At 34.3% G+C, this 23947-nt stretch overlaps 1 protein-coding gene across 1 annotated transcript; it reads right to left on the reverse strand.

Annotated features, from left to right (window-relative positions):
• Window positions 1–478: 478 nt before the first annotated feature.
• On the reverse strand, window positions 479–21089 carry LOC136799941 (exportin-T-like). The gene is made up of 32 exons (XM_067056568.1): window positions 20940–21089; window positions 20738–20820; window positions 20417–20473; window positions 19762–19915; window positions 19391–19519; window positions 18743–18939; window positions 18464–18540; window positions 18212–18297; window positions 17818–17897; window positions 17435–17515; window positions 17017–17203; window positions 16017–16097; window positions 15680–15732; window positions 13929–14004; window positions 13521–13580; window positions 12788–12838; window positions 12378–12446; window positions 11957–12051; window positions 11376–11445; window positions 10552–10587; window positions 10164–10220; window positions 9676–9744; window positions 9273–9349; window positions 8859–8928; window positions 8529–8687; window positions 8302–8358; window positions 7939–8034; window positions 4362–4455; window positions 4144–4211; window positions 3194–3242; window positions 2531–2637; window positions 479–777 (listed from the first exon to the last, which is right to left on the reverse strand). The coding sequence occupies exons 1-32, from the start codon at window positions 20997–20999 to the stop codon at window positions 574–576; spliced, it is 2889 nt and encodes a 962-aa protein (XP_066912669.1). The 5' UTR covers window positions 21000–21089; the 3' UTR covers window positions 479–573.
• Window positions 21090–23947: the final 2858 nt, after the last annotated feature.

Consider the following 23947-nt stretch of genomic DNA (forward strand, 5'->3'; position numbering starts at 1 on the left):
GCTAAAAATTGGCGTTCAAAATCGCACCCTTACAGTGCCAAGTTGAATACCCTTACAGTGCAGTCTAGCTTTTTCCCTGAAGTGATTGAAATCAAACAAAGATTTCGTTTGTGAATTTAGGTGTGATTCTTCTATACAGTATATATTTATGTAATTTTGCATCTAAAAAGGGATCCAATACGTACTTGGTCCAATATTTGAAAAGAATTAGGTAAAGGGGATTGAATCCCTTAAAAAAACTTTGCCTGGACAATTTCATTTTTGTTAGAATTTAGAAATTCGTACCCTTACAGTGCAGGGCACTGTTGTCTACTATGAGATGGCGCATTATTTTGCTTCAAAACCCATAGTCTGAAAAAAACCCGCTCCATCCAGTGTTTCAATTAAGATATCTGTGTATAATAGCCTTCCGCAATTATTTAGCTACCAAGTACACAAAATAGAAGTTCAATCGGCTCCTTTTCTTCTTATATAACATTTTCGTTTTTATTGCAGTCACGGTTTTACGTGCGACTTCAAAACCAACGTGGTACTGCACATCTCTAACCGAATCACCTACGTCCCGTCACGGTGCTACGTTTTCGCTTTGGCGTAGAACGCTTTTAGATAGTTCTTGAAGGTTTTATTATCCATTTTCTCGAGTGCCATCGCGTACTCTTGCGTCATATCAGGCGGACAATTATTTTGTGGTAAATAAGTCTGTATCAGGTATTGCAAGAATTCAACATTCCATTTCTGTAGTATTGTCTTTTGGACGTTCGCAATTTCTTGTAGTGCCTGTAAAAGAAAGCACATAAGATCAATAAAAACAAGCCTTTTGCTATTAGGAACCTGTATTAGAGCACACTTTTATAAAGAGATTTTTGGGTTTTTTTGACTGGACCCAAAATTTTCGTCTACATTGAATTTTTTGATTGAAATGAGTTCATTAGGTTCCTAGGAGTGAAAAACCGCTGAGTGCCACTTTTCTCGACTAGGGCATTTTCTATAATGGTGGGATTTCAAAATGGCGGATTTTGAATTCTTTTGAAATTTTGATGTCTTCAAACATAGGCATATTATATACCGTTAAAAAGTATTTTTCATGCTGACCAACTTTTTTGCTTACATAAAAGTCTGAAAATGTACTAAATGTGAGTAAAAAGCGTTAAAAGGTGTCAAGATGACGTCATCATTTTCTAAAATTTGACATTTGTTCTAAACAACCAGCAATAAGCAACCAGCTTGCTAAGTCTTGTGGGCTCAAATTTGCAATTTCTCTCACTACTTTAGGCGTACAAACTTTCGCGAGCAGAAACTTTCGCGATTTTCGCGAATTTTGGCCCTTTCCGCGAAAGTTAATGTCTTTAAAAATTCTAGGAAGGGCCATTCGCGAAACTTTATGCTCGCGAAAAATTCTTGACAAAATAGAAAATCTGTATATCTTCAAACTTTGAATAAAATGTAACTTTTATGGCACTTTTTAGCCTGCTAAAAGACTAATAAGTCAAAGGACAAATGTTTCAAGCCAATCCAAGAAGTATTTGTCACTCTAAGCCATTTTTTCATGTGAAAATTCTCAATTTTACGTCTTGATTCGCAAAAGTTTATGCTCGCGAAGAATATTTTTCCGTTAAATTCGCGAAAGTAAATGTCGTGAATTTCGCGATTTTTCGTCCTCGCGAAAGTTTCTGCTCGCGAAAGTTTGTACGCCTAAAGTATCTCGTAAAGTTAAGTCTTTTTTAGTAATCTAACCATGGAGCATGAATATGGTGTAATATCAGTGGATTTTTCAGAAAAAAATGGGCTAGAACGCTTAGGCTTAGCAACCCCAGGGCTGACCCGAAAATTGGAATTGCTTCTCAAAAAGTGTACATTTTTCTCTGCACAGTGTACAGTTTCTCTCTGGAGGGAAAAGTTTACACCGTAAGGTATTCGCTCACTATGAAGGCCGATTGGAGAAGTTTGAGAGATTTCAATCTTTTCTTATCCGAAAAGAAATGCAAACAATAGACCTTGGAAAAGTTTTAAACGACAAAAAAAGTTAAGCATTGTTATATAAAAGATGTCGCCTTTATCCAGTATCATTGTATACACCTAGCTTAACACTCAGTTATCTTGATGATCTCCCGCAGCACAAACCATAAGATGCCATTATCTTGATGATATTCACTGGGTGTATTATTAAGCAAGTTTGTTATAAAGATTTGATAATGCATTTTCTAAGAAGGGGCGAACGAGTTTTCGAGTTTACGTGGTGTCCTTTGGTTTATTCGGAGCACGTTATAAACATTCCCTATCATAATATCCTGTATATCCTGAGTATCTAATAAATCCTTTTCTGGTGGAGAATTGCTTCCGGTTAAAGAAAATCATTCACTTGGGGAAAAAAGGGGAAGATTTAAAATTGTGAAAAATTAGCTTAACTACTCTTCAACTCTATCATGATATGATAACTGAAGTGTCCAGTCGTTTCATGATTTAGATGTGGTGAAAAGTATCTCAACCAGTATCCCACTAACAAAACAAGCTTAATATGAAAGATCTTTACCAAATAAGTTTGAGCATCTTCCAGATTGAATGTGGATTTTAGAGGGGCCATGAAACATGCCGGTACGATGTGTTCGTATACAAACTCTTTGAAACTTTCATCACCACCTACAAAAGAAAAGCAATAAGTAATTATAAAGGACTAAAGAAATGACTGTTTATACCAAAATTTTGAAACAATCGAAACATTGTAAAATTAATCCATCGAGTGTCAATTCCTATAAGCTACAAAAAATGCATATTCCATGCTGCAACTAGCACGCAAATTGACGTTTGGGCGTTTGCTGGTGGATTCAATTTTGGCCATAAGACATTCATCTTCTGAGGTTTATTTAAGAACCGTGGAGGAGGTTTTCCAATCTCGGCAACAAAAATTATTGATCGGAGCTCTTTTTTAAAAGAAACCCAAATATTACTATGAATTGATGTGGGGGTGTACCCGAGAGCGCTAGATCTACTTTTCTTAAAACTCTTTTAATGAAGTACCGTTTGACTCAGGGAAAGTTGCAAGCACTGTATTGACTTTTTTGCGGGTACCACTTTTCAGTAAACAAAAATGGTGTATGATAACATCTAGGATGTTATTAGAGAACAGTTATTCATTGAAAGAATCTATCTACCTGGACAGGTAAGTAAAACATTGAGAGACGAGACTTGTTCTTACCCCAGTTATCAACCAATTTGTTGCAAATGATGAAGCATGTTTTCTGAGCCTTGAAAAAGAAAACGAAAACAATAACATAAACAAAAAGACATGTTTTATACCAGTGTAAAGAAAGTTTATATTAACAAGGATAAATTCTCTTTAGGACGGCAAACTAAATGAAACTTTTTTCGCGTCCTGTACCACCGAAATTCACTTTTGTTAAAGAAATAAAGATATATCAAGATATCCGATTTTTTAGATCGAACATCAATCTAGCAGTTTTTAATCTTTCTATTGATTTTCACAAGGTCCAATGTAACATAAATTAACAGTTTGGAAAAAGGGAGCCCTGGTTAAAGGGTGCTGTCGTTCCTGATCTCTATGAAAGCTCATCCAAGAATTTGGGTGTAAAAGTGAAAAACAGTAGAGGATAAAAAATCTTTGAAGTTGTAAATGTAAAGGTCAAAATTGAAAAAAGAATCTGGGTCACACGATAAAGATAGTGATCACTATAAAGTCCTCCAAATCGCCTTTTCTGGTACACCTAGTTTCAAGTAAACAAAAGATTAACTTATTGATAAGATTTTTCAAATATTTCAAGGTCATTCTTTGAAATTTAGAATGAAAGAGAATTGAAAAATAACTCTAACAAAAGACTGGAATTAATAATTTCAGTTAAAAAAGTGAAACCGGTCTGTGTCTCACAATGGTAGGTCCATTTCAGACTTGATTTTAGAGTTCGGTGGGAAGGGTTGTTCGAAAAACCAATCTAGAAATCTAGCAAAAATCCTACAGTGTTCATTAAAAGGGGGTCGAAAATCCAGGCTTATCCAAAAAATGAGAAAAAAATCCAGGGCAGTCCTAAAAAAAATTTAAAAAATATCCAGGGCAGTCACCTAAAAAAGACCTTATCAATATTCAACATAGGAGGTACAAATTTTTTCTGGAATAGCCCAATGAAAGCTTACCTGCGGATCATCTACTTCAACAGCACCATGTACGATGGAAAGAAGAATTTCTTTCACGTTGTTTGATTCTATAGACAGAAAACCAAAACAAACAAAAAATCAATGGAGTGTTTGTTATTCAATGCACAAAGGCAACGAATTCATTGAATCATTGAACATGACCCGAAAAAATATACCAAGATTTTGTAATAATAAACCTTTTCTTCCGTTCAACTTACCTTGACTTGAGATGACTTCCAAAATGCTCATATTGGTGATGGTGGCAATGAAAAGATAATAGCTTCGTTGGAGCAGTTGTTTCTCACGTAACGCCTTTAAAAAATGGATAGTTTTGCAATTAAATAATGCCTGTTCACAGAAGATACTAAGAGACTTTTCTTTAACCCATATAAATCCTTCAGTAGAAAGTCCAAATTTCTGTGATTTGATTCAAGTTGTTTCTAACCCAATCGTAACTCGATAAAAAAAGATCCAATTTAGGGTTATTTTTCACAAAACTTGATTTCGGCCAGGGGGGGGGGGTCGGTAGTAAAATCTCAGACATAATGACGTTTACTACGGTGGTGGTGTGACGAAAAATCGAAAAAAAATTTTACTACCCAGGGTAGTTAAATACTAAAATGGGTGGTATCTATGTGTTAAATGTTGAAAAAATTTTACTACCTGGGTAGTTAAAACTGGTAAAATTAGCAAATTTTAGCTATTTTTTGTAATTCTTTTAATTTTCTGAATGACTTTTCTGAAAAAATCTGAAAATTTTTATAATTTGAAAAAATTTTGTTTGCTGCAAACAAAAAATTCTCGAAATTTTTTGTCAATATAAAAAGACTTTAATTCTAAGGGAAAAACATTAATTTTTGCACTACGTGAAAAATGTGTCACAGAAATAATCATTTTTTAGCTGTTTTTGCAAAATCAGTCCGAAAAGCAACCAAAAAATAGGTGGTCTCCATGACAAATTGTCCCAAAAGCTTTTACTACCAGGGTAGTAAAATACCTCTTCCAAGAGTCTGGGTGGTGGTATGTAAAAATTCTTAAAAATCCTTTTACTACTCATATATTTCTGAGATTTTACTACCGACCCCCCCCCCTGTTTCGGCATCAATTTTATAAAAAGACAATTTTAAAACAGGTTTTAATGCAAGAATGACTAGAGTACAATATCTATGGTCTCTATTTACATGACTGGATCGGGCTTTCAATATAACGGGAGTCGATTAGTCTACCATGTTCTGGTTAGCAACTACAGATTTAGAAATTAACAGACGAAAATGTTGAGATGAAACGGAAAATACTAACAACACGATTTTCGGCTTTAAACAATTGGGAACTCTCAGGAATTTGTAGACTGGAGTCGTTTATAATGCGTGTAATACTAATAATACCAATACTAATAATAACAAGAAGCCTGTTGGCTTGAAGGCCCAGCGAAAAGTAACGTGTTGAAAACGAGCGTGCAAAACAGCAAATGTATGACCCTGTTGACATGGATCAAAGTGAAGACAGGGAAAATTTTTCCAAAATCGCCGCTGTACTTCTCATTGGTTAGACGCTTGAAATTTTATTTTATTTTAAATTCTTATTTTATTGAATGGTCTCCTATCAACCGGCGCAGGTTCACCCGGTTGAATACTCTCAGGTACCGTGAGATTGGGTAACTTGCATCAGTGGAGGCTAACATAACATGCATAGCCCTCAAATGAAAGACCTGACTGGTCATTAAAATATAACTACGAAGCTCCGCTCGAAGCTCTACTCTACCATTTTTATCTTTATTTAATTTTGCGGAGTAAAACTATGTTTGAACTTTCGAAAACAAGCGAGTGAAAATGATTTTAGAGTCGCTTGAAAAAATTGAACTTTTTATTGGAATAAGCTGAAAACCCCAAATTTAGTATACGTAAAATTGAATCCTTCCTGAAATCAAAAATGATTTTACTATCTTCCTATTATTTCTTGTTCACGAAATATGAAGCTTTAAAGTTGATGAACATACACAAAATTCATAGAAAATATGAACGATATGACGTCACAAACATGTGTAAAGTGGGGGTTCATTTTAAACAAATTATAAGTTTTTTAAAGAAGGTTTTATACAAAATAGGAAAGACATTGAGAGTGGAAATTATACTTTTTCGAAGTTATACTGTGTTGTGTAGTTCTTGGAGACAAAAAAAAGCATGACCTCAAAAAATGTTTAGTTCCCCTTTAATAAGCGGGGGGGGGGTGGAATAAAAATGTCCTATGTGGAAAATTTCCATAAACTATGCGCGCCCATAGAAAAATATTTTAAAAAACCCGCGAATATATAGTGAGTGGGCACTTTTTAACCAATTAGGTGCACTCACATATTCAGGGAGAAATATCCCTGCAGGCATGTTAGTTGGACCAGGCAGTAAACCAGAAAAATAATCTTTAAAAAACTAGACGATAAAATAGTTTACGGTCTGCATCTCAAGGCAAATAAAATTCATGTGAGTTAACAGTTAATGTGAGTGATAGATCCAGAATTGACCATTTTCACTGTTCATGCATTGTAACCATGAAAAATGTTTCAATCTAGTTCAAATTTACCCATGAGCTGCATTTTAGTGTCAATTAACAGATTCCAGAATCAGTTTATACTTTAAATAATTATGTGAGTCGAGTTTGAAAAATCAAGCCACAGATCGTTTAATGCGACAGATCCAGAAATGACCATTTTATTTAATATATGTGTAGAACCATGAAAAAGTCCCAATCTTGTTCAAATTTACACATGAGCTGCATTTTAGTCTCCATTAACATGATTCCATAATCAGCTTATTTGAAATAATTCTGTGTCGAGTTTGACAAATCAAGCCACCAATCGTCAAACGAGGCAGATCCAGAAATAACCATTTTCACGCGTTGCATCATGGAAAAAGTTCCAATCTTGTTCCAATTTACACATGGGCTCCATTTTAATGTCCATTACCAAATTCCAGAATCAGTTTACTTGAAATAATTATGTGTTGAGTTTGAAAATTATACCACGTCCCACCACTGACCACCCCGTTGTCTTGTTAACAGCCTGAACAGCTACAGATCCAGAAGTGACTGTTTTCTTATGTGGCATCAAGAAAAAAGTTCCAATCTTATTCAATTTTACACATCAGCTGCATTTCAGTTTATTTATTTCTATATCAGAAGCCATTATTTCCTAAAAATTTATAAAGTCTTTTTGAAAACAAGAAACTAAAAATGAAAGTGATTTAAGGTAGAATTTTCACTCATAAAACTTTATGAAAACTTGAGCAAAGACTATAAGATATGGCAGAATGTTGAAAAAGGTTTATAAAGAAAAATAATTACAAAATTCCTTTGGTTTAAAAGTCTCTTGACCACTAAAGCAAAGAAAATGTTCAAGAAAGTATGAATCAACCTCCTCGCTTCGACCGCCATCTTGTTTTGTTTTGAAAGTTGTTTTGAAGGAGCGCGGAATCAGAAAATATATCTTTTATAGCCAGTATCCGACTTTAGCAAGCTTTTCCCGCTCCAGACGGCAAAATTAAAAAGTGTGTTACTGGTTTTAAGCGCCGTTTCTACCAAGACGGACAGACAGATACACGGACGGAAAAGTGCTAATGAAAGGCCCTATTGCTAGCGCTGGGCCAATAATACGGGATTTAGTTTGTATAAACTAAAATTGTTCCATTCATTACTTTTTGCTTTATTTCTACTATGTATAAATTAGTCGTCTAGCTTGCTAGACTAAGGAATTTGACAAATCCTATTTAGTGTGTAAGGGAATTTTATCTGTGATAATAAGTATACCTGTTGGTCATTGCTTTCAGTTGGTGCTTGGAGAAAGGCGAATACTTGTGAAACCAAAGGCATGAATATATCCGTCAGAAATGGTGAAATTGAGCTCTGGTAAAGTAGAGAAAGGTTTCAAAAAGTCTAGCAATATAAAGACTCCGTGTTCAAAAAATCTTAAAGCTGGACAATCTTATATTCTTAGCTTCTAGAGGCATTTTGAATTATGACTTCATTACGAAAAACAATTTACATTAAAATTATAATATTATATTTATATTATGATTTACTTCAAATTGTTCCAATTTGGAAGCTCTGAGACCAGTATCGGTACGGAAGATTAAGAATCACGAAAAAGAGTTCAATTTAAGCTGAACATACTTTGAATCGGGTAATAAGTTGATTGATTAGTGGAATGAAGTCTTGAATATCCGCCATCTTTAAAAATGAAAGAAAATATGAAATAAGAATGCAAGTGGTTGAAAACACGAATTTCAACAAAAAAGGTACATGAAAAACACGAATTTCATTCCTGAAGTAAAGTTCCACAAAAATTAGTACCCTTAAAAGTGGCTTTCTATATTTTGCAAAGGTCTTAATTCTTTTACCTCGCAATCCTTTAAAAGATGTGTGACAGCGACTGGAACGTATGGGAGAACATCTTGTCCGAGACAGATAATCATCCGGTGGAGATATTGCCGGACACCTGAATGAATGATCGCTCGATGGACTGGAATCGTTAAGGAGTGCAAGAAAATAGACAGCGCCTATGTGGAAAAGAGAAATATGACAGTTACTAAATTTCATACTCAAAGTTTCATGCCATGGAAATTAGTACGATTACAAACGGTACTGCGGCATTAAGTTGGAGAACTTAATGTCAAACGAAAATTATAAGGGTGAGTATTCGACATCTCAGCCGTCACTGAAGATCTTACCTCGGTAAAGCATTGTGCACAACCACTGTTCTTCATCGATTGCACTGTTGAAAACGCTTTACTTGCACGGCTGAAATGAAAAAAAAAACATGAGGGAAATTCTGAAAAGTTTTCATTCTACTAAGGAACAAATAAAATAACAATTTTTGCGAATATCTTTCATTTTCAAATCTACTCGTAAGAAAATGATATTTACGTGATATTTACCATTGAAATGTCTTCTGACATCTCATCACGGATCCAACAGCTGATTGATTAAAAGTGACGTTTTGTAAGTGACGTAAATTCAGTCAATACGTCACTTGCAACCAGTCAGCTGTTGGGTCCGTGATATAATGTTAGAAGACATTACAATGATGCATATCATGAATAGGCGACGTTGACGACCCTATAAAGCGAAACTGTACTTCTTACCTTGCGTATGCCATCAAATGTTGTAAACGATTCGCACCATCTAACTGTCCAATCTCATCCAATTGACCATTTTGAAGCTGGCAATGAAAAGGATACTTTTCTTCAAAAGGAGTCTGAGGAAGAATAGGGTAACTTCCCACAAGCCAAAAATGGTTTTTTTATCAATCAGAGACCGACTGGTATAAGCCTCAAGTTCCATCAAAATATTTGCGATAGTCGTTCGGGTTTAATGTCAGTTGTAATTTCAACTAATTAAAATATCATATTTCAGGGGAGGATCCTGCAGTAGAATTAAAGGGTTTTTAAATGTATCTCAAACTGCAAAGAAATGCAGGGAGAAAATCAACAATGAATAATTTGAAAAATCTCAACGAGTAGAATCTTCATTCATAATCATAAATACCTGTTCACAAATTTGTTGGAAAAGAGTGATGACTGGCGATAGAAGAGTTCCCATCTTCTCTTGTTGTTTCTATGGAAGGAGAAGACACAAAGACTTTACAATTATTAACCCTTGCACTAAAAGCAACATAAATTGGGATGGAGATGAGGTCAACGATAACCTTTTCTGGCAAACCGGTAAATTAAGTGAAAATAATAAGTATATTAATAACGGGCTATAATAAGCAGATATTCAATAGGTAAAAGTTGGTATGTCAGAAATTATTTAATGACTGTTTCTGCCTACATATAATAATACTTAATATTCGCGCATTCAAAAGTTATAAATAAAATTAGAAAAAAATTCTCTTTCAAAAAGCGTCATTTTGATATCCGTTAGTAGAATTAAAAGAACGAGTTTTACCAAACAAAAGACTGGTCACTCAAGTTAAAGTGTCTCTGCAACGAGACATTCAAAACTTTCAATACAAAATCCCGACAAAATCTTACCTCAGCACCAGATGTCGAGCACGTGATCAAGATGGCAGAAGCTTCATACAAGTAATACTGAAATACGAAGCGCAATCTTTTAAAGGACATCATTCAACGCATCTCTTAATTTTTGCTTACAAAGCATTTTGAAACAAATTAAAGAACAAACTTCTCTTCTCCCAGGCCACGCCAAGCGAGCACAGCATTTGAGAAATTCTTGTGTTGATTCTGCTTTGTCAGCATAAAAGGCGCGCCTCCTTTCTTTATCATAAAACAGATTATCTTGAAACCCAAAGGAATTCACATAAAATTAAAGATAACCAAAAACTGATCAGAATTTCTGATTACAAGAACTTCTCTCTTCTGTGAGTAGTTTAGTAACTTTATTCAATAATATTAGGAATACCTTATCATTCTCAGTGACTTTAACACACCCATTATCCTGGAGAAAATAAGATTTCATAGAATAATATATACAAAAAACTAAAAACTAAAACTAAGAAACAAAAAATTTAAGATTCCAGCCAAATACGACTTTTTATTTCATGTGCTGCCCCAAAAGCCCCGTTTAGCCACAAAACTTATTCACAAGCTCAAAAGATAAACTTTTTAGAAGAAAAACATCACAGATATCACCGAGAGAGAAATTGTTTAAAAGAAGCAAAATCCACCCATCAAGTCTCCAGGCCCAAAAAAAAACTGCCAGACATATTAGTACTGAGTATTTTTTAACTACCACTTAAGACACACAAAAATTACCTAAAAATGGTATGTACAGAAAATTCACAATTTCAGCCAGAAAAAGGAGTCTCCATACCAATCCCTCTTTCAAATAGATCCCTTTCTTCGCCTTTTTAGGGTTGAATATACTAGATTTAGTGTGGTCGTGTTACAAAAGTACAGGCTGTTTGTAGGAAAAAAATAATATATAATTGAAACTTTCTCCAGACCTTCTCTATAGGATGCTTATGCCTCAGGAAAAAAATCCCCTAACTCGAGATAATTCACGCAGAAGATGCGTGAAAAAAGAAATTGCCCAAAAAGGGAATGTTCAAGCAGTGGGATTCTAGGGGATTTTTTTCCTGAGGCATAAGCATCCTATAGAGAAGGTCTGGAGAAAGTTTCAGCTATATATTATTTTTTTCCTGTAAATTATGCTAAACGACCCCACTAATTCAGATTCAATTTGTGTCATGGTCTATTTGACAGCAAAAGGTAGTAATTTAATACCTGATGTTGTAAGTTCAAAACTTCTTCAATTTGTTTCAAGATATCATTCACAAAAGGTTGAACTTGCGTCCTGAAAAGAAGGGTTCAAAAATGTTTTTGCATTATATCTTTTTTCCCCTGTTCAAAAAATAAAGCATCTGACATCAACGCTATGGGACATGCCTTAACCGTGTTGAGAAAGGGTTATCACTTCCAAAATTTATCGTCGTGATGACATGTTTTTAAGTTATACAGGATTGATGGGCTTGTTTTCTAATTCTTGTGACTATAATACAGTTCACTCTTTAACTAGACGCGACCGTAGTCCAAAGCATCTGGCTACGGTTCGCAAGGTTGTGGGTTCAACTTTGAGCCGGGTCATACCAAAGATTCCAAAAATGGTACTTCATACCTCTCTGCTTGATGCTCAGCAATTAAGAGAAGGATCAAGGGTAAGTGAAGAAATCCAGGGAGAAAGAGTGGCACCCTCCCCTACCTACGGGTAGACAGCTATCGAAAAAGGAGCCTTCGGGTCGTCTCCGACTGCGGTCGCAGACTTACTACTTATAACTAGAAAAACATTCAAAAAGACAATGACTTACTTTAACGCCTTGACAAATCTCATGAGCAGAAAGCTTGTGCGACTCCGGATGGAATCCTTTTGGTTTTTCAGTCCACGTTCATCCAAGAAAGACATCTGAAAACAAAGAAAACCTGGATTTTTATTAACATAATTAGTTTTTGCCTATGGACTTTGGTCAATAGTGATAGAAAGAACTATTCATAATATGTACATAATAAATTCTTGGAAGACTCTCCGATGGGGAGAGTCTTCCAAGAATTGTCAAAAATTTCCAACCACTACGTCACTTTTTCTATTTTTTAGGGTGGAAAATTTTAAAAATTCTTAGAATCAATGTCATCATATGGAAAAACGAGTGTCAAATCCCAACTTACATTCCTCAAGAAAGAAAAACTAAATTATTTGTTCAAACGTTAAGGCATTACTGAGGCAATGCTTACCAAGAGAGCTGGTAGGTGTTGAGCATTCGTTGCAAAGAATCGCTCATAACGCGTCACTGTCTCAAAATACTACAAAAATTAAACAAAGTAATTTAGTATGTAATTTTTTAAATATCAAAATCTACACTTTAACGTCACATCCAAGGGTTGTCTAAATTTCACAAGTAAAGTTATTTCAATCCTTGCAAAAAAATTTCCTTTTTAAATTGATAGGGTTTAGTGCTTAGTCTGGAAAATATAGTGAAAAACAAGATAAAATTTAACCCAAAAATTGATTTTGCCACTTTCCATGGAGTAAATAAAACAGTAAAATGCCACACAGGGGGTCAAATCTCTCTCTACCTCTACAGTCAAAAATGAACGTGTAAATTGCAATGGATGAATTCAAATGGAAGGAGAAAGGCTCTTACTTGATGAAGAACGACCCAGTGGCCATGTTGACTGACGTCACTTGTAATCAACTGAAAATAAAAGTTATGTGAATTGTTAATGTCACACCTACTGTATTACTTCGAATAAACGCCAGGGGCGTTCATTTAAGTTTTTCGATTTTAGGAGGGGCGTTTATCCGAAGGGGGTGTTTATTAAATTATTTAGTCTGAAGTCGAATATTTAGAGCAAATATACCCTTTGTTTTAGTTCTTTATCAGGATTTTAGTGCAAAATTTCTTTGGTTAAAAGACTAAAATTGCATTGAAAACTGCTCTGGTTACAAGAAATGACTAAAATCTTCCTTTTCAAACCCAATCAACACTGGTATTGAAGTATTATGTCACAAGTTTCTAATAAACGCTCCTCCCATTTCGAAGGGGGCGTTTATTTGAGGGGGGCAATTATTAAATAATTTTCCTTTTAGGAGGGGCGTTTATTCAAAGTAATACGGTAATTCATTCTTTAGTTAAAATAATGAGGCTGAGAAAGTCCAGTTGTATTTTTGAAACCCTTGTGAAAACCAGCGATCGAAAATAATTTTTCAAAATATGGTTCACTTCAAGGGTTTAAAAGTTTAATCTTCAAAAACATGAAATCCTTTCATCACTGCTATCCATCCCCCTCCAGGGCTACTCGAGCAAAAAAACACGAAAAATTCTCCTGTTCTCCTTCAAAAAATAGAATATCTTTAAATCTTGATGTTACTCTTACCAGATTCATCATGTCGGAAAACAAGTTTGCTCGGTCAGGATCGTTGTACAAGATGTTACCCTGAAAAATAATGAACTTAATAACAACAATAACAAGCAACTAAAGAAATATCAAATTCTAAACATGAATGCACAGATCTGAATAACAGATTATAACGAAAGGATTCTTCAAAGAGACCTACAATATGGAACTGTTTTTTTACCACTGATAAAAATACGTAAGTAGGAAAAAATACATAGAAAGGTTGTGGTAAAGGTGTTATCAAAACAATGTGTACTTAATAAGGGTGGGATTGAATTCCCCCCTGGCTCACGCGGTCTCAAATTTTATGACAGTTTACATGAAAGACAGCTCTGAAATCACTTATCATGTTATTCCAACACTATTCTTGAGAACAAAAAATCATACCGGAAAAGCCTCTCCCAGACAATACAAGACATAGATTGCAAGTTCAATATCATGGATGGACATGTTCCTCCAATTGCTGAAAAACAAACAAGCAACATGCTGAACGGACCTACCTGGTGATCAAAATCAGATAAAAATAGGACAAATAGCAAGAGAGTAAGAAAGTGTAGTGAGCAGCTTGATTTATTTTTCAAAAATCAGAAAACCCCATTTTAGGCACATTTTGGCCAAAATTTGCCCCAAAAAATTATTTTTTGAAAATCGGGCTTCATTAGATTTTAAAGATTACCATATTACATCAAAGTACTCTCGGGTACTTAATAGCCGCCCCCCCCCCGCTAATTAATTTTCCGAAAAAAAAATTTTCCACCAAGGACATTCTTATTCCAACCCCCCGCTTATTAATTTTTGGGAAAATGTTTTTGAAAAGTTCCCTTTTTTTGTCCTAATTCAGCTGTATTAGCCTCCTTTTCAAAAATTTTCCACCCAGGACATTTTTATTCCAACCCCCCCCCCCGCTTATTAAGTTTTGAGATTTTTTCCAACCCCCCCGCTTATTCCAACCCCCCGGCTATTAGGTACCCGAGAGTACAAAAGATCAGAAAAAAATATCGATCCAATCGCCAGAAACGCTCTTTCTCCTTAAATATGACATAAGGGAATTTCCCCAAATAAGAAAAACCGATTTTTACGGCCAGAAAAATTTTTCGAAAAAAACTGCTTCAGTCACTTTTTAGAGAACCTTGCTCTCCATCTTTCTGCCAAAAATCAGGAAAAATTAATGAAGCAATTTTGCACCAAGTCCAAAAAAAACTTATTTTTAGGTAGTTTTTGAGCCAAACTTGCGAAAATCCGTATTTGACGACGAAAAAAAATTTTCTGAGAAAAATTACTTCAGCCACATTTTAGGGTACCTTGCACTCTATCTTTCTGCCAAAAATCAGGAAAAACTAATGAAGCAATTTTGCACAAAGTCCAAAAAACCTTATTTTTAGGTAGTTTTTGGCCCAAATTTGCCCCCCAAAATTTTTTTTCAAAAATCGGGCTCAGTCACTTTTCAGGCATTGCTATTTTGTATCATTGTGCAAAAAATTAAAAAAAACTAATGGGCCAATCCCGAGAAAAGCTGCTAACAGGAAAACGGTAAAAGGGAATTTCCCCAAAAAACTAAAATCCGTATTTTACGACGAAAAAAAATTTTCCGAGAAAAATTACTTCAGCCACATTTTAGGGTACCTTGCACTCTATCCTTTTGCCAAAAATCAGGAAAAACTAATGAAGCAATTTTGCACAAAGTCCAAAAAACCTTATTTTTAGGTAGTTTTTGGCCCAAATTTGCCCTCCAAAATTTTTTTTCAAAAATCGGGCTCCGTCACTTTTCAGGCATTGCTATTTTGTATCATTGTGCAAAAAATTAAAAGAAACTAATGAGCCTATCCCGAGAAAAGCTTGTAACAGACGAACGGACAACGGTCAAATTAAAGGACCTCCCGGTAGGTCCAAAAATGAAATATTATTAGATATATTGGATAATGATAAGCTTTTCTTGCCATAAAACTAAATACCTGGTGGGTAAAAAAAAGAGACTGTTTGCCATTTTCACAATTTTTCAACACAGCAAAAAAAAATAATTCGAAGAAAGCATGAGCTCCTTTGTTCATGAAAAAAATTAAAAATTTCATTCTAGAAGCTGTATGAGATAGAATTTGAAAAAATTACTTTAAAGCAGCAATAAAATTTGAAAAAATTACTTTAAAGCAGCAGTGATCAATTCACGTGAAGTTACAATTACAATACCACCATTCTAGTAGAACATACAAAACAGTCAATTAATAAATGGAGAAAAGTACAATTTTGAATAAGAGATTTTGCACTTTATCAACAAAGTCTGTACTGATTATCAAAAATGCTGACCTTTCGACACCATTACAGTCTGTTACAGTTGTTAAAATGTATCATCAAAAAAAGAGAACGCCCATAATTTTTTCTTTTAATGACATTTCTTTAAAGAACACTTTGAAAACACTTGAAAAAGTGATGAAAAGAATCTACGTTTTATGATGGAGCATTGAATTAAAAAATTATTACCAGTTTTGCTAGATTACCAAAAAGGACTTTCATTTCTTTTCGAAATTCCAAAAACTCTGCTTCTGACTCTTCTGATTTACCCTGAAAAAGGAAAAAAAAGTGGGGGGGGAAAATCAATTTTCCAGTTTTGAATGGGTGAGGGGGGGAAATGAAAATTTGAATAGTAAAGGGGGGAAAAAAGAGGGGGGGGAAAACATCGATAGTTGGCAAATTTGGTGGGGGGGGGGGGGGGAGTGTGAAATCACTTCAATTTTATCTCAGCAACCAAGGTCAGTCCACATGATATCATGTGATTAGATCATGATTGAAAATTAACCAATTTTCGTTCTATTTTGTCTAGTATTCCTTTTGCAGCAAAATTTTACGTCTGTGTCAGGTTGAAATTTGAGAAATTTATACGGGTATATGGAGGGGAAATGATATTTTCAGAATTTTCCGGGGGGAAGCAAAAAAGAGGGGGGAAACTAAAAAACTGAAAAGTCATAGGGGGAAAAAAAAGAGGGGGGAGATTTAGAAAAATCAAGAATTTGGTGGGGGGAACAAACCCTGGAGGACACTATGAATAGATGCAAGCTGGACAGGGTTTAATTTCTGGATATTGTCAGAATGTACCTTTAACTTCAGGCAGTTCCAAAAAGCCTCAGATTGGATCCTGGGAATTGACGAAATCCTCAGGAAATGAAATCCTCTTGAAAATCTGACTACTCAATGCCTCTTATAAACAAATCTGAATCACAAATAGCCAAACCTATGGGTTTGTTGATGATTTTACTTTGGTTTTGATAACAAGTTCTTGGAAAAAAAGTTGTAGGCTAAAATGTTTGTGATTTGTGAGGTTTGGCTATTTGTGATTCAGATTTGTTTATGAGAGGCATTGAGTAGTCAGATTTTCAATAACAAACTTTAGTAACAGCATACCATTGAGATAGGGTTTTTTAATCCATAGAAGGCGTCAATTACATGTAGATAGTTATAAATTAACAGCCAAACAATAGGATACCTTTCTATCAAAGTTGTATTCGTGATCATACTTCATCTTATTCAGAATAACATGTAAAATTTTCTTGATATGTTCTCCTTGACTTTGCAGTGGATTACATCCATTCAACTGCTTCAATAAACCAAGATAAGAATGGCAGAACTCAAACACACCAAAGGAAACGTCATCATCTTCGTCACTAAGAAATCTGAAGGAATAAAAACAGAATGATACTGATTATAGTAGCTTTGTGCCTTTATCAAATGGTTTGCTCTCTAAATTAGAACTCGAATTGTCCAATTAGAATCAGTTCGAATTACAGAGAAATCATAATATTAAAAAGACTATTTTGCATCGACTTCTTCTTGACTGAGAATCAACTTGAATTTTAGAAAGATTTAAATAATAGTAGCTTAAATAAGCGAGTTAACATACTAACCTTATCATGTATCCAATCTTTTTGTCAATGGCCTGCAATATCTCCATCTTCAAGTTGGTAGCACTTTCTTCCTTTGTCAACCTTCATGAAAAGAAAATTATTTATATGAAAAAACTGAGACTGATAGATTTGAAAAACAAAAAACAAAAAAAGCAGTTGATGCCATTGATTACTACTTTTTGGCAACCACTAAGACAAAATTTGGTGAACCATTTTAGGATAACAACACTTTACAAAAATTGTTAGTTAATAAAAGACATGGAGACATGTTAACCAGAGGGGTGTCTTGAATCCGGTATGGATCCTTGTTACTTCTGAGTGATCTACTATTTCTATCTAGAATGTATCATATACAAAGAGAATAAAACAATGATGAAACTTACTTGTTAAAACTGAGGATAAGTTGAACACCCATTCGATTCAATAGTGTTGATAATTTGATCAAAAATTCAACATCCATTTCCTGCGGCATAACATTTGGAGAGTTTACATAATTTACTTCAAAAGGGAGCTCTAAATGTTATTAGAACACGAAGAAAATGAAAAAAGAATTTTAATCGTAAAAATTTAGCAGGTTAATTACATTTCCTTTTTTTTTTTTTTAATGATCTGCTTTTATAAAAGAATCAGAGTAGAAATCTTTATCTCGGTCCTAAAAAATACCCTTCATTATATTAATCTGGTTCAGTTATGCTGAGAATCTAGATGAAAAGGTTCCATTACAAAAAGGCAGCTAGAACATAGGTATGATACTGATGATGAAATTGTTTATTATACCTCTGTTGAGACATCCATCACACCAATCTTAACTAGAACGTCAGATAGCGACTCCACCAGTCTTGTTTTACCAGCAGAGTCCATCCCTGAAAGATTTGCAAAAAAGATATAAAAAACTTTATTGATTAAGATTTTTATCGATGAGTCTAACTACATTTTCTGGAAAAATAAGGACACTGAAATTGTTTGGCGGGTTTATGTAGCATAGAACAAGTAATTGGTGGCTAGTTCCATGGAAAAGTAAATAGATACCTTTGTTTACAATTTCTTGTAAACATTCACAGGCACTTTCTCTGATTTCTTCATGGCTCAAAAATTCGAGGATTTTGCTGAAATAAAAAGGAAGTAGATGAATCTCGAGCGAATGAGTAAGTTAAAAGGCGTTGATGGTCTTTAACGGATATATCACATCACCAAACTAATTAAAGATTTTCTAAATCGATGGGGTTTCAGGATATTGATAAAACATTTTACAATTTAAAGACAACATTAATTTTGGATACCAAGTCTTTGAAATATTGATAAACATACCTGATGAAACGATCATTAGCAATGAGATTGATATCAATCCAAGAGATGTAAGCACCAATGACTTGAAAACACATGCATTTTATTGAGGATTCACAATCTTTATCTGGCAGGTTCAAAATTTGAAACCAAGATTCCACTAGGTCCGTAACACAATGATCTCTCATTCTATCTTTGATGGCCGTATTCCTTTGGAATTCCTAGAACAAATCAAAAATTAATTTTCTTTTACTTATCACTCAATTGTTTTGTTTCTTTGCATAAAAAGTGTAAAATTTTAAGCCTAGTGTAAAATTTCCTTTAACCAATTATTTCTTTTGTTGTCTCCCATTTCTGTGTGGGAATATGATAATTCAATAGACAACACAGGGATCGAATTAGCGTATCGCATTTCGCAATTCGCGATGAGTTTTTGGATTACTTACAAGCTAAAAATTGAAAATTGATCCATTTTAGGATGCAAAATCATGCTTATCAAAAAATTGCGATGCACTTTCTATCCCTTATTTCGATGCCTGCAACAACAACATCAGAAATGCCCTTCTTTTCTCCATCCTAAACCATCAACAAAAGCATGAACTAAGACTGAAGACAAATGGTCACCAACATTATTATATCATAAATACTGCAGGCAAAATCAATAAAACTTACAATATCTGTATGATTGATTTGGCGAGCAACAACTTCCTCGTCAATGGCTACGAGAACTCGAAGGTAAGCGTCAATTCCAAGTGGACCAGCTCCCACAAGAGATAACATTTCATTGAAAAAGCTGTTCCACTAAAAAAACATTATAAGGATAATTTTCTCAACTTAAGGCAAATCCAGAAACATATTCGAATGTTCAGCAGTTTCATAAGATTCAAGTATTTTGCCTAAGCATGAAAAACACAAAAGCCTTGAGACTGCTTCTTTGACGTGGTTTCAAATAGGAATTTTTGCTTTCCTGCTATGCTTACATTAATTGGGAATATAAGGTATTATCCTCTTATTTTATATCTTAGGAGATAAGTGTAATATACCTTTTGAGGGTATTCTTGGACAAATATTAAACAGAAAAGTTGAGCACTTTTGTTGCGAATAAAAGTCTTCTGTGCACTTTGACAACAGTGTTGGTACCACTGTTGGAGGCATAACTTGAAAGCATTTTGCTGTGTCTGGTCTGATGATGCATATCTAAAAGTATGTTTGAAAGAGATTTTTCTACAGACCCCCAACATTTCATATTTCAAAATATCTCAAAATCTATAAATTAGAAAATGTTATAAGGCCTAGAAAGAATGAATATACAAAATGAATATAACCAAAATTCAAACAAGCAATTTCGATAGACCTTTTCATAAATTACGACACGAATATCACTTGCCTCGTTTTGAAATTGTTGCCAAGGTGAAATTAAAACTACTTTCTATTCATAAAAAAATTATTTAATGTCTCAAGGGATATAATCACAATGGTAATCGTTTGAATACGAGGCAAGTGATGTTTGTGACGTAATTTTATGAAAAAGTCTATTTGGAATCTAAAACTCAAACACATTCAGACTATGCCTTTCTGAAGGGGATTATGAGATATTTTTGAAAACCAAAGAAGGCAGGTAATAAATTTTTAAAGTTAATTTAAAAAGGGGGAGCAGTTACCAACTTTTTGTCACACGTTTACAAAAAAAAATTTTACTTAGTTTTAATATGTGCCTCCAATACTTGCAAGCAGAAAAATTTGACCCTTTCATCGCTGAAATAAAATAAAATGACTGTTGAATCAGGTATTATTTTTAAGGATAGTTGCACCTAATTAAAATACATTATCAAAAACAAGTAACATTCAAAGATAAGAGTAGCTATAAAATGCCACTCAAAAATTATGTCTAGGGCATAGTTATTACTTTTAATGCTATCTTTTTCCCACAAAAGCAAGCTGCTCATTTCTTTAGAGCTGACTTTAAAATGCTATTATTAATGATATAAAGCCATGCTAATGATCAAGGAATATACTTACTCCACTCTATTTTGTGTCAAAACTTCACAGCAGATCTGCCATCCATTGTCTTGCTTTTTTAATTCATCAAAGTATGACAAAATCTGAAAAATGTCAAACAAATTTTACTAAGACTGAGAGAAACCTACTTCTAATCAAATTTGTTATCATTTTATAAAAGCAAGAAAAACAAAACAAACGAAGATAGTAGGATCTTGCTTACATGTTGTTGAGCTTCTGGGGTATCCCCCATTGCCAAAAGACGAATCATCTGCTCATCCATTTTTCTTAATAATTTCCCCGAACTTCCTCACTTGATTGATTTCTTGGCTACGTATTCATAATGATACCTAATTTAATTTCATCTTAACCTAAAAGGACAGAATCTATGTTCAGTTAAAAAATAAATGAAATTTTATGACTTTGTCTTCAGAGAGATTTAAATACTTAATTAAGAGACAAATACTTAAATTAAGAACTTTTGCAAAAAAAAAGGAAAAATAGAAAAGTTTTTTACTGCTCTATTCACATACTGAATTTGAAATATCTTCTATGTGGCGTTTTTTTGCAAACTTCAAAAAACTGATTTTTGTTTTGCTTTTGCGGGACTCTAGCTGAAGTGCTTGCGTGCAGCATAGGGTAGCGTCAACTGCTCTGAATTGGGACTCGTGAATGGTCAAATCTTGGGAAGGTTGATTTTTGAACTGTTTTTTCACTTACTGTTTAAATCTCTTTGACAACAAGTTTGTTTTGATACTTCAACCAAGTATATGGGATGAGCTGGAGTTTTTGTAAGATACTTCACTAATTGGTCATTTGAAGTAATAAAGATGACGCGTTCTTTAGAAAAAGTAATAAGATTGTTTTTATTAGAGGCTAACGACCAACAAAATCACATTAGAGCTTGTAAAAACTCCAGCTTGTCCCAAGTTTATCAATCAAACTTTCACCATCCCATTATCACAACCAAATGTATTTTTAAAGCTTTTTAAAAGTACATAATTTGAAGGAATAATTAAAAATTTAATCACACTCACGCTGCTCACATCTTGACGCCTTTTTTCCAGTGTGCGCGATTGATTGAGATGTCAAAGTTACCGAGTCTTGATAACAGATCTCACAATTTTCCACAGAAGAACAGACTTTTTTTATATCTGTGTTTGGACACTTGCGCGTTTCTCGTCGCAAAGATTTGTTTCTTTTGTGGTGTGAAGCCTACCTGGTGAGAGTAGCGTATTCACATTATTTGCAATCTATGATTCGCCGTATGTTAATTAAAGGAAGTTTGGTGAAATGGTGGCCGAATGGCCGTCCCATGTTTTGTCAGATAGTCCCAAGTTAGAGCAGTTGATGGTACAAAGCTGTACAAAGTCCAAATATGTTTCCCGTAATTTTTGTATGAAGAAGAGTTTAGGTCTATATTGTCAGTATAGACTTAAACTCATATATCAAGATTACAGGATTTAGAGTACGGGCCGATTTTACTTTCGTTTTGAGTGGCTTCACTTTTGATTTCAAGCCAACATCTTAGCAATGGGGTGCTCACCATAGTTACAGGGGTTTGTGCAAAAAACTAAACGTAGAAATTTTCCAAATTATGATTAATTCAATTAAATATAAAACTTTTATATGACTCACCTTTTTGCACCTGATTGCATTCAAAAATAGAACACCAAAAAGTGAGGTTTTCAATCACAGCCACTTTTTAGCCCACAACTTTGACTTTCTTGTGGCTGCTGTGTAGTACAAAATTCCATAAAATAAGGAAATTGATGAGCTTTCCAAAAATGTGGCCCTCTTTGAAGTTGAGTGATTCAGTCTTGAAATATAAGATGGCAAAGTGAGGGCAGGTTTTGTGGCTGTATGTAATGTGGCTCACTCAACGGGTTTGCTTATATTTGATTTCCTGCTTTAAAACTTCAATATTTTTTAACCGTTTTTCTTGAAATTGGTAGTTTAAGGTCTGATAAAGATACTTATGGGTTTAATTTATGGCTGCAGGGTTTTCAATGAGCTTAAAATGTGGCTTCAATCATACTTCAATCACTAATTTATCAATTTACACATTCCAGGTTGGGTTTTGTTTTCGAAATATAAATATTTGCAAAGCCTAATGCAAAACAAACACAATCTGACACATGTTATTTTGAGAAAGAGTGTACATTTTGTGGCTGCAAATACCATTTTTTGTAACTATAACCTTCTGAGCTGTTACATATAAGTATTAGTTGGCATTTTTAGGGTTGGCTTATGTGCTGTCCTGCTTTAAGACTTCAATATTTTTTAACCGTTTTTCTTGAAATTGGTAGTTTAAGGTCTTAAGATACTTATGGGTTTAATTTGTGGCTGCAGGGTTCTCAATGAGATTAAAATGTGGCTTCAATCAAAGCATATATGAAAAAAAATCGTCAACTTTGAGCCGCAATTCTAACCCAATGACCCAATAATTATGAATTTCATCTGAAAAAAATGATTTTTACTCATTGAACAAATTTGTGGCTGCCGTTTTATCAACATAGTGTTTTTCTTGATTTGTGCCGCAATTTTGGCCCATTTTACAAATTTTTTTTTTTTCAACCTACCATGGCTCCGCCCCCCCCCCCCACTTATTTGGGGGGGGTGTAAATCTTAAATTGGCCTAAAAGTGGGTGGGAGCTGTCTCATTTTTTAAACTCAGGGGGGACCTAAAAAAGTGGGGGGAGCTGAAGGGCTACACTAAAGTTCTGGGGGCTAATTAGAAAACTGTAAAATACCCCCTCACTATTGTTTTGGTTAATAAGTTAAGGATTTTTCTATTGAACTTATCTCTTACATTCTATCAAAATGTAGGCTAAAATGGCAGATTTCTACCCTTAAAATTCCAAAATTTTCTCGTTGCCCAACCATGGTGGGCAACATTTATTTAAATTTTCAATTTGGACCCCCGACTTTTAATCCCAACCCGGGGCCCATGGTAGTTCAGGTTCTTGAAATTTATTATCATCGTGGCTTGTATAATCAGCATTTTGCCAAGATATGTAACCAAATATTTATGCATTTTTATGATGTACATGAATTCGTTCTTCTCTTCCTCAGTTGGTTGACGTGCCATGTTGATACGTAAAAAAACTAGTAATAATACTACCAGAACTGACAGAAGCTTTTTTTGCTGGGACCTGAACCTTGAAAGTAATTTTTGCAGGGACCTGAACCTTTATATTTCAACTGGGACCTGAACCTTACTGAAAAGTG

This window comes from Clytia hemisphaerica, unplaced genomic scaffold, assembly GCF_902728285.1.
Source record: "Clytia hemisphaerica strain Z4C2 unplaced genomic scaffold, Clytia hemisphaerica genome assembly, whole genome shotgun sequence".
In the NCBI taxonomy this organism is placed as follows: Eukaryota; Metazoa; Cnidaria; class Hydrozoa; order Leptothecata; family Clytiidae; genus Clytia; species Clytia hemisphaerica.

Excerpts from the sequence above, each read along its gene's own strand:
- LOC136799941 (XM_067056568.1), bottom strand. The coding sequence starts at position 20,999 with ATGGATGAGCAGATGATTCGTCTTTTGGCAATGGGGGATACCCCAGAA. Across the intron at positions 2,638-3,193 it reads CAAATTGGTTGATAACTGGG|GTGGTGATGAAAGTTTCAAA; the intron begins GTAAGAACAAGT and ends TTTCTTTTGTAG. Across the intron at positions 778-2,530 it reads AAGATGCTCAAACTTATTTG|GCACTACAAGAAATTGCGAA; the intron begins GTAAAGATCTTT and ends TTTCTTTTACAG.